This window comes from Lissotriton vulgaris, chromosome 9 (genome assembly GCF_964263255.1).
Source record: "Lissotriton vulgaris chromosome 9, aLisVul1.2, whole genome shotgun sequence".
NCBI classification, from domain to species: Eukaryota; Metazoa; Chordata; class Amphibia; order Caudata; family Salamandridae; genus Lissotriton; species Lissotriton vulgaris.
Genome location: NC_141697.1, coordinates 869,759,112 through 869,771,187, shown reverse-complemented (window position 1 = coordinate 869,771,187; position 12,076 = coordinate 869,759,112). Strand labels below are relative to the sequence as shown.

Here is a 12,076-nt window from a genome sequence, read left to right as displayed (position 1 = left end):
AGTTGTTTGTTGATGTCTTCCAAGGTAAATGTAAGTTCTTCGGGGTTGATCGCATCTTTTAATTCAAGTTCTATAACCGCAATTTCTGAAAGTTCAGATAATATCTCTGATAATTCTTCCACGATTAGGAGAATTAGATCCAGGCTGCATTTATTAAGGATGGCATTCCACCTTTCTTGGAATGCCTTGGAGTTTTTACACAGTGTGCCCAATTGCAGGGATGCGTCTACACTGATAGTAACGCACTCAACATATTAACAGTCCTGCGACGTACTTGGACAGTTACGTCACCTGCTGGTGCACCTTTAAATCCTATGAACTTTGCATTATAGCCACAAATTAAACTCGATAACGAAACAAAGCAGTGCGCCATGCCAGCACCTACCACCTTTAAATAAGAGACACAAATAACAAACATTAGACTCCCCCCCCCTATATCCCTGTACTTGATAGGATATATATATGTAATTATGTAAAGCACTCACTATAATTACTGCCACTAGTATCCAAGGAAAAAAGGCTCAAAAGGTAAAAATAAAGAAAAGGCAAAATAATTCAAACAGGCTACTGTAGTCCTGTAAACAACAGGGAAGTCAATGTTTAAAGATGAGAGATCCTTTACTTATCTGCCAGTGGTCTCTTTTTCTTTGATAGGCTGAATAACCATGAAACACCAAGCTCAGCTATTCCTGAACGTGAAACAATCCTTCTTTCCCTCACAGTTCCGTGAGAAAAGCAATTCCAAGAAAAATGAAATTAAAGAGTCCAGGCAAAACAACCCAGGAAGCTGCCGCTAGTTACTACACTAGCGGGACACTAATATCGGTGGTGGGGCTCTAGAAGGGGAAATGAGGATCAGTAAAGCACTAGGCAGAAGCTCTCATCATTCCGCCCAGCGTACGTCATGGATTTCTTGCAGTGCGGATCCCTGACGCTGCAGTGAAGGGCAAAGGTCGCGTATGCGCTCCAGCGCGTTCGCGGCTTTCCAACAGAAAAATCTCGATATCGGTACAGAGATTCAAAAAGGATGACCCGCGGCTCAGGAAAATGCCGCCGGGTATTTAAGCAACAGCCTACAACAAAATCCGGTAGGCTGCAAGATAACTCCAGGCTACGGTAACTTCTCCGTGAAAGACTCCACCCAGAAGAATTGGTGACAAGCACCGAACATGGGAAGGGGAGGAACCTAAATAGGAAGCAAGGAGCAAAACGATAGAGAGGAAGACAGATCGAGATTCAGGTATTCTGGGAGATGTAGTCCTATCCTTCAATCCCGCTTTTCCACTCATTCCTATTTCGCTATGATCGTGAAATGATTTCACACATGACGGACTGCTGCAAACTCTCCGTCAACTCTTTAACAAAGTTTTCTACCATATTAAATTCTGGGAGATATAGCACAGCTTTCTTATGTTTCACACCCCTTATCATTAGAAAGTCCTCTACAACTGCTGAAGTGAATTGAACACCAATATCGGTGAGAACACTGGAGGGACCGCCTTTCATCTCATACAGTTACTCCAAGAAACCAATGACCTCTTTAGATTCAATAGATCTGATCACCATTATCTCAGGCCACATCAAAAACATGTCCAAACATACCAGTACATACCTATCCTGTGAATTAACTTTCACTGGCCCAAGTATATCCAAAGCGATGTCCATCCATGGCCCAGTATCCTATTCCTTAATGACCATCGGTTGTACCCTACACTTCAGTACCTTATCACTACTCGCACACTCCATGCATTCTCTAACCTCCCTTTCTATCATCAAATCCATAGAGGGCCACCAATTGCATTCTCTCACTCTCTCCTTGGTTTTCGATATACCTATGTGACTGGCATAGGCATTTTTCACTAAAAGACTCCTTAAGTCCATGGGAGGCACACGTTTGTTACCTCTTAGAAGTACACCATCCACCACAGTAAGCTCATTGCGCATTTCCCAGAAACTGTGTACATTTTATTCACACTTCTCTTTGACCAACCAACCTCGTAATACCATCCTAACCAGGCTTTGCACACACACATCATTCTCCATCATCATCTTCCATTCCTCTTCCTGTATAATACCTTCAGTCACAAGACAGACATTTAAATTTTCATCAAAGGCTTCACCAGCAAAACTCTCCTATAGTAGCGAATCATCATCCTCTAAGTCAACATACAACTTCGAGAGACAGTCTGCTTGTAAGTTACTGGCACCCAGTATATTCGTCAGTCCAAACTCAAACTCTTGAAGAGCAATGATCCACCTGCGAATGCGACTCAAAATCTGATCAACGCCTTTCTTTGCAAATACCTGCTTTTAATTTCAAAGTTTCGCCCCCACAGAAATGTTCTTAGTTTCCTCACAGCCCAATAGACTCCCAGAGCCTCCTTCTCAATAACTGAGCAATTGACCTCTGCACCTCTCAGGCCACATGAAATGGAAGCAATATTTCTATAGACATTCACAGATCTCTGCAATAAAACCACACCAAACCTTTTGAGCTTGTGTCCGTCATCACAATAATATAATCTCCTGCATCAAAACTTCCTAGATTTGAGACTTTCTCCAAGCCAGACTTCACATCTCTAAATTCAGCTTTACAACTATCACACCATGCAAACTTTCAACAATGATCTTAAAGTCACTGTTCTTACTGCAATTTTGGGTCCAAACTTGTAGAACTCAGCGATACCTAAAAATTTGACAAGCTAATCTTTGAACTTTGGAGATACATATTTTTATTGTATCAACTAAAGCTTTCTTAGGTCTAATTCCTGAACCTGTGATGAGATGTCCCAAGTATTCTACATCATGGAGACAGAATTTACATTTTCCTCGTTTGAGAGTCAGACCACACTTTAACAGTCTCTCCAATACCTCGCGTTGTTTTGTTTGATGATATATCTGGTGATTCATTGCTATCTGGGGAGTCTTTTCATTCTAGTGATGATTCTGGGGAATGTTCTCATTCAGACAATGTATGTATGAGTTCTTCTATTCAAGATTCAACTTTTCATTCAGAGAATGTGTCTATGAGTCCATCTGTTCAAGATTATCTTGTGTCGCATAAAAGAAATGTAAAATTGCCAAAAAAATTAGATGACTATGGGCCATATGTATCAACACATTTCCCCATAGACACAGAATGGGCAAAACCCTTTGATACATCTGGCCCTGTATCTTAGACTAATTTTGTTTTGTTTTGTTTTTGTTTATTTTATTTTGTTGTGAAAAGATACATGTGGTAATATCTTTCTTCTTGTTCTATTGTAGTTCTTTGACATTTTAGATCATTGTGTTTTGTAGAATTATAGTACATCACTTAGAATGCCTGGTACGTAATGTCGAACAAATTTGTTGTAGAGCTAAGGTTCAAGACCAGAGAAGTGGTTGGAGCTGATCTGGCTAGACGCCTTAGCTTGAGCACCAGTGGGTCATTTGATATATTTAAATAAATAAAAATGTAACTTTCATCTTGCCTCCTCCGCTCTTTACAGCTCCCCAAACCAGCCAAAGGGAGGGCAGCATTCTCATGTTCGCATTCTGTGTGACATTTTAATTCTATCATCATATTACCGAACTATGTAAAACCATAACATATCCCTCTTTTTACCACTTTTCTCTTTCAAGAGTAGAAATACAATCATTAACAAATTAAATAATAGCAGTATTACAGCACACTTGGACTAACATAGACAGAAGAAACTGAGAAAAGAGAAAATACAATACTAAACAATGTTTTCATGTCAATATAACCCAATAGAAATAAACAGTGTTTTTTATCCTTCTTCGAAAAACAATTTACACTTAATACAAGATAAAATCTTGCTAAACATTGGACCGTGTGTATGCTTACCTGTTTACCATGCTTAAGGTTCTTTGTAATGGGGATAAACCTTCTACATGATTAACACAGTGGCTTCTCATATACACATGAAACATAATGAAGGCATAGGTGGATGCTTGAGTCTATGAAGAGAAGGAAGTAAGGGTGAGTGTTTACATAAATGGCAGAGAAAGTAGAGAAAAGTGAACACATTATGGGTATGTGGGTAAAATGATGAGTGAGTGCCTGGACGGCTGAGGTCAGTATTTTGGGGGGTGCCATGGTCCAGTTGGTGGCATGATGCTCCTCTCCAGTGCCTTTGCTGCTCACTCAAGCATCCATTCACTCGCTCATCCATTCTTCAATTCATGTTCTAATTCTTCTGGGGCTAGTAGCATTGGTTATTCTATGTGCCGTAATAATAGCAACATCAACCAATGGTTTCACCATTTGCCTATAAACATGCAAGTGACACCCACCATAAACAATTCTTAAAAAGTAAGACCTATTGGCTTTGCAAAAGCTTGCTGCACTTTAAAGACCTCCTGTACCCCTTGTGTCTTAGGCAGCAAAGGTCTGTTGATGAAGTGTACTAAGATAATATTTTAATCTTAAAACTTGAACTCTTTAGCTTCCATTTGACTAGAATTCTCCATAAAATCAACAAAACAAAAAATGTAAGTTTCAAACCCCGGAAAAGCAGAATTATCTAAAACCAAAGAAAATATTCAACAAAGAATACAACTCTTTGTTGATGAACCATTCAATGAATCTCATCTTGCTCTCTATTAAGTCCCTAATACAACCATTAACAGATAGAAGACTAGGAATTTGCGGGTTGGAATCTGATGTGGTTTGTACAGTATAATATCACCAGGGTATTTCAATGTTGATCTGGTCGGTAAACGGCCTCAGTGCAAGAACAAATTGTGGCAATAACGAGGTTGGATGAAATATATCACACTAGATATTGGTTTCCTTTTGCACTGAACCAGTATGTCTTCATCCTTTCTAATATTCTGTTTACTTTCTGTCTTTGTGCAGCCAATGGCTTAACATACTGCGAAAAGTCAAAGAAGTAAGTTAATATTGTTTCATTGTTTCCATAGCTACAATCAATATTTTCACATTTCAACTATTGACCATGCTGTCCATTCCACATAAATGTTTTGCATTTCAGTATTATTACCTGCAAACCATGCCATCTGATGTATAAGAGCACAAGAGATATGCATTTATTAAAGTCACAATGCAATAATAAAGAACACCAAGTAAAGTGTGCACTGATGGGGATGGATATTGAGACAGGCAAAATATTGCAACTTATTGCAACTTTTAGCATCCTAATAAGACATTTTGTTAGGAGAATTTTTTTTAAAAAGTGCAAGTGATGCATCTAGCCTCATTCAAGATTCTTCAAAAATCACATGAACTACAACAGTCAGAAACTCGTAGGTTTCAGTGACCGATTTCTGGGACAATGGTAAGCCAGTAAAACTCTCATGGCGAGGAAAATAGACCAGACTTATCTCACCTATGGAGCTGCAGATGAAAGGGGCAACATACATTTCAGGGCTGGGAACAACTGGCCCATTATGAGCTGAACCCTGAGGATCCAATACAAAATAAATAATTACTGGGGAGATCGGTAATTCCAAGTTGATCTCACAAGTTATTCCTCACTTTGCCCTGGACTTTCCGATGGAAAATGTGGCTGTTTTCAGCATTTAAGATTTCAATATGAAAGTGAAAAACTTGTAATTACCCCCAGGTCCCTCCTGTCCTCGTCCCCTTCATACAATACAATGAGATTAACCATCTCTTACTGTTTAGTATGAAGGGGATGAGGACAACGGGACCCGGAGTAATGAAGATTACCAGTAAGTAATAGGACATTAACCCCAGGTCCCTCCTGTCCTCGTCCCCTTCATACTAAACAGTAAGAGATGGTTAATCTCACTGTATGGTATGAAGGGGACGAGGACAACGGGACCCGGAGTAATGAAGATTACAGGTAAGTAGTAGGATATTCCAATGGGGTTAGTAAATGTTATTACCAGACCTATTGAAATTCAGTGGAAACACGTTATGAAGGCATTTGTTTATCAATTTGTTAAGGGTAAGCTCTGGGCCACAATATTCGTCTGTATTCTAGCGTATTTAAACCCTGCCTGTAAAAAGGAACGGGCTGTGAAGAATTTTATCACATCGTTCAGAAATTAAATTATCTTTATAGAATTAAGGCAGCAGAAACCCTTTCTATATACTACCCAAGAGAAAAACATGTTTTTCTCACCTTTCCATTAAAACGAGACGGGAAAAGGCTAATTCATCCATGGCACTGCAACTGACAACATGGACATTGAACATTTCCTGCACAATTCCACCCACGCTGTATAGTTGTAAAGCTGATATATTATATTATATCAATGATTTAATGTCATGTGACCCGACACCTTTTGGCTTCATTGCTTGGCAGAAATATGTTTCCACAAACTCTCTAGGATAATTCAACCCCACTAATTGTAAGCCTGGCTGGTATTTCAAAAATTCCAGATCACAACAAATTAATGAATGTAAATAATAAGGTACCCCTTTTGATAATGGTCTCTCTTGGGTTACTGAAGCAGAATCAAGAAATCATTTCCTCAGTGTGATATATTAAATTATCACTTCAGTGGATTTTCATTGAGTCCGTTATTATTAGTCTAGCATGCTGAAATGACTTTAGCTATTTCATATGGTGCTTCACTGTGACCACCTAAGCTCACCATACCTATCATGTCCTGAAATGCACCTGATAGTTTAACCACCTAGGACCAGTACTTAATTTCAGCCAGTGGTTTCCGGTGAACAGCACCGGCACTTAATTGTCAACACCGGCTCTTGTGACAGTCTGCCACAAGGCAACGCTGTCTACCTAATTCAGAGATGACCACAACAGTTGTTAATTATTAATTCAATGCACATTAAAAATGACTATTACATGCCAACCAAGCCATTCTTATATCCTTGAGGCCGAAAATAATCCGAATTTTCACACTTGCGGGAGTGTGATGATTAGTAGTTGTGTAGTTACTATTATTGGCAGCACAGGCTGGGGAAGTCTTTGGTCCAAGCTGCAGTCACCTCCTGACGAGAGCCCTGGTACTTATCTATTTATAAATGTGGCACTGCCTAGGAGCTAGCAAACCTACTTCTATTGAGCGTATGTGAATTAAACTGTTGGCAGCTCTGGTTTTGTACTGTTTGTTTTTTAACCTGAGTTGTGAACCCAGAGACTTCTTGTCAAATGTAATTTGGATTTTAGTTTAATAATGGAGTTAAGGGGTAATATTCAAGCTATGGGCATGCAGCACTACCAAGCATATTACGAGTTTCCTCACTGCCAGCAGTCTCATGGCTGTTCTCACGCCATGAAACTGCTGGTGGTTCGAAAACAAGGGGGGCATACAGGGCCCTGTAATGCCCTTGTGCATGGGCATGCATGCAGGGGGCACATCTTGTGCCCCCTCCTGTGAACATGCACCCCTGTTCCTGCATAGCATGGACTACACAGTCCATGCCATGCACGAGCGTGCATTGGTGGCCCTGCAGCGAAGCTGTTCTAAGGCTCACCTATGAACCTTTGTACTGCACTGCCATGGGACTGCCAAGCCACCTGACCCACCAGAGCACAAAATTACTCGTAATCTGGCAGACAGCCGGCGATCCTGTCTGGCGGTGTGGGAGCGGGGCAGTAGCGGGCCACTCCCACACCTCCAAACTCATAACTAGGCCTGATGTTTTATTTCAGAACTCTAACACAACACATATCTCTTACATTATAATAGTGCACAGTCCAGGCACACTATTTGCATTAAATTTTAATAGAGGTATGAAATTATTAAGATTCTGTTAATGGTAAATCCCATCACAAATAATTTTGGTTTGTTGAAATGTCTTATTTGAATCAAACAGCATATGAAATATCAATGTAGCCCTAAAGCACGTGACTTTTATATGTCATTATGTTTTCTATATCGCTCATCAATAGAATCTTTGTCACACACTTTTTTCTGTGTGGTGCAGTTTTACTGCCACTTCGATATTAACAGAAAAATGTTAATACTTAAAAAATATGTCTTAAGGTATGGGTGTTGGGTTAGAGGTTTTATGTGCTACTGGGTTGCATATTTTGACACACTTTAAGATGTATATAATGATGACAATATGAGGATGTATTTAGGGTAATATGTACATGGTCTTGTTAACTCTAATAAAAAAAGATTATATACATATAAATGCAAAAATGAATAAATTAAAATAAAATAAAATACAGCTACAATGACAGCACAGAACCCACCCTCTCCATAATGAGTTACAAAACAGTGAACTGACTTTTTGCTGTCAATTATGTTTTCTCAGTATCGGTGACAGCTGTGTACAAACAGTGAAATGTACAATCTTTCCAACTTACGCCCAAAATATATGAATGACTTAGTGCTAGATGCCCTAAGACCTTTTGCAGTTGTAAACCATATGATTTAAAAAGTCAAAGGACAGTGACCGGAACTTGGTATTTAGCCTTGTTATACCCCTATTTTGTGATTCGGTAAATTCTTTCTAAATTGTGCAATGGGTTTAGCAATTAATTCCAAATTGCCAAGAGTGGGGGACATAATTGAGGTGTCCCCTCACATTTGCAATTCACATTTAAATGTATTGATAATTTGTGTCCTGATTGCAGCTAAAAACCATTGATAAGTTACTAGCTCCTCAAAGAAGGCAACATCCCATTCGCATCGGAGACGCTCTCCCAGTTGGAACCTTCCCTTTTGTGAATTGTGTTGGGCAACCTCACTGTATGCACTGTTAGCTCCTGCCCTAAAAGTCTTCACTAATGGGAATTTTCTTTTGAAAGCAGTACCATGTTCTTTTTTTAAAAACACATCCTTCTAGAAAAATCAATTGGGAAATGCACACCCATTGATGGTCTTCTGCTGTTCCTTGCAGGTTACCATCCCTGTGTTTGTAGACAATCAGATTGGGTCTCAAAAAGCTGCCTGTCTAATTAATATTCATTAGGAAAGTTATCCTACAGGCCCCTGACACTGGTGATTTTATTAGTATGTATGTCGCATTGCAAAAAACAGGCAGCAAGAACAGGTGCACAATTTACAACACTATAGTGACCTATCTTTCTGTAAATCCGGATGTAGATCCTCTGCATGCTGCTTCTCCTTCTGTTGATTCGTCCATTGATAAGTTTTACATTATAAAGACATCTAAGCTGAGGCTTTCACATTCTTTTTTAGAGTTTGTCCCATGGTCCCCTTTCTCCAGGAAGCTGTAAGCTCCATAATGACTCTCCCTTGAAGAGATGCTGCTGGAAAGAATCTGGATCCCCTAACAGAGAGAAGAGCCAGACATCGGAAGGTAATAGAGCACCTCTTACACTCCGTATTGTACTGCTTTGTAACGTGTATAGCACCTAATATTACTTGAATGACCTCAAAATCTGTTTCAATCTGCCTAGCTTCATTTGTATGGTTGTATCAATAGGAGAGTATATCTGTGTAGTGTGGCCTAAATAGGAAGAGTTAGATGTAGTACACAGGTGCTTTAATGTTCTCACTGAGGTTTGGTGCTATGCACAAGTATGTAGGTGCTCTAGATGAGTTTTTATATGTAATAAGGGAACCCGGTCACGATTAAATTCTGCCGCTTTTTTTATTCGGAGCAGGTACTGTACCCTAAAGAATTAATCCTTGGGTATTGATACATTTTTATGTCGTATTTGAGTTACATCACTTTATACGCATTTAAATTTGTCCAAGGTTTACATGTTGCAATACAAAAAAATGATTGATTCACTGCGTACAAATATATATACACTTTTTACACACAAAACATTTGCACATTTAACAATTCACAATACATTTTCTACAAACCTATTCTAAATTGTACCCTAGTAACTAGTTTAACACCAGACCTACACAGGTTTATTTTTATCTACTAGAGGACTGGTCTCACAAGGGCGAGCTTTTTTTTGAAAGCGGAACTTTATCGACTGTGTACACCAGTAAGGTATACACCGTTCTATTTGTTGCCCTTTGTGAGTAAGATGTTCGTGAACAAGCCAACGCGTTTCCAAGCACGTTTTCTTATTTGTCGGGCTTTTCTTCAGGGCTATTTAATGGGTACTTTATTAGAATTTGTGTACAAGAATTATCTGGTTGTTTGGAGCTCTTGAATGGCGCTTGTATTGTTGTGTATGGGTTCCCTTTAATCGTAACTGTTGCCGCTTAGTATTTTTGTCTTCTATGGCACAGTTGTTAAATTCACGGCGTGATTTGGAGTTTCCTCGCAGAGGCTTACTGTCGGTCTTTCATTTTAAGGGTGTCGCCTCATTTCACCAATGTTGTATCTAACCACATTCACTGTGGTTAACCACAGTGAATGTGGTTAGATACAACAGTCCAGCCCGAACTGCCAAGCCATGTCTTTCCTGGACCGGAATCAAGCATCCTAGGACCGGTTTATGGCTATCAGCCGTCTTCAGCCAGGATAGCTTGACTCCGGTGGTGTGGAGAGCATGAGACTCACGTCTGACCATACCCATCCCACCCGGGGTGACAAAATGCAAAACAACAGTTGATGGACAGAATGCAGAACAATGTCATACGTTGGCAGGGTATGCTCAGACGTGAGCCCCTTGCTCACTTTGCCACTGGATTCAAGCAAGCCGGGCTGAAGATGGCTGGAATGCCAGAAACCAGTCCTCGGAAGATTGTTTCGGGTCCAGGGAAGGCATGGCTTGGCAGTTCGGGCTGGACTGTTCCCATGAGGCACAGGGTCAGACTGATTTGCATATGGCCATGTCTGAACTGGGGTGGCAGAGTGGGCTAAAGAACGATGATGGATTAAACCCAGATCAGTTGAATTGAGGTGAGTGCTTGTATTGTCAAGGCTCCGCCCATCATTTCCTTTGGTTTTTCTCTGAATAAAAAAGCGGCAGAATTTAATCGTGACCGGGTTCCCTTATTTACATATATTGTTACGTTGTCCTACCCGGCCCCTTAAAGGACACAACCCCACATTTTTCTAGATGAGTTTTTGGCAGAGAGAGTTATGCATGTCATGACAGGACATCTCCAGGTGATCTTCATGGCTGGAGTAGTCAAGGTCAGGTTATAACACATTGCACAGTTGCTGAGTATTTGTGGAGATCTAGGACTTTACAGATCTTCGTAAATCAAGGTGGTTGTGAGATTTTCAGAGCTTGGCTATCTGTAGTGCAAAATTGGTTCCAACAGTGTAAAATGTTCGGAACCTGGAGAGTTCGTAAATGTGAAAAGTCTAGATCTGACCGTTCTTCTTAGGTGGTAGGTACAGAATTTGAGTTGTAATAATATGTGTCTGCTCCACAGATGGCCAATGGGAAACACAGATTGCCTTTAAAGACAAATGGGATCATGGTTGCCCAGGCTATGCCAGAAAACCATTGTCAGAAATATTGTGCGACATAAATATTTTGACTTAAGCATTGTTTCACAAAAATGTAATTGCATTGGTTGTATATGTTTTAATATTTGCTCAAATAGGGCAATATATTTTCATATGATATTTAGGCCACAATATTTATTTCCTATGATATTCTAATAACTATATTCTGGTACCATATCATTGCCAAATGCAGGAGATGTTTTGGGGCAACATTCTGGATGCAGTGGAGTATGTGAAGAACAATTATGAGAGCCCTTGTATAAAGTCCATGTTTATAACCTAGGCTGAAGAGATCAGGCAATTGTGGCATTAATCCTCAGTAGGGACTCATTGGGTTCAGAGTCCTCCAAAAGAGGTACCTCTTTCCACTACTAAGCAGTTCAGAGCAACAGGTTCAAATCCCACACGGCAGCTATGCAGGCATTTTGGCAGTTACCACAAAGGCTGATCTTTAGAGTCTACCAGAGCACTCATAATGTTACCCATCAGATATTTTCCTACATGTACACACTCAATCTTCTAACTTTAGGCTCAGTCGATCACTATTGACTCAGCACTGCATCCCAGACATCCTTTGTATAGGCTTCATTCCCTGCTGTTTCATAGTTGCTCCAAGAGGATTACAACATGATTTACCTTCTGTAAACTAACAATGCATGTCTCTGTCCTGCCCTATAAATGGCAGGCCTGCCATTTTATGTTCATTTGCTAGTGCAATGGCAGTATTATGTGCATGAATATATTTATTTTGTAAAATAAGGAACATAA

General features: G+C 39.9%; 1 protein-coding gene across 1 annotated transcript in view; it reads left to right on the top strand.

Moving 5' to 3' along the window:
• Window positions 1–12,076, top strand: part of LOC147692398 (uncharacterized) — a 352,032-nt gene that overhangs the window by 332,878 nt on the left and 7,078 nt on the right. The window contains exons 3-4 of the mRNA XM_086938616.1: window positions 4,865–4,898; window positions 9,118–9,238. Coding sequence (XP_086794742.1) covers window positions 4,865–4,898; window positions 9,118–9,238 — 155 coding nt within the window. The remainder of the gene's footprint in view (window positions 1–4,864; window positions 4,899–9,117; window positions 9,239–12,076) is intronic.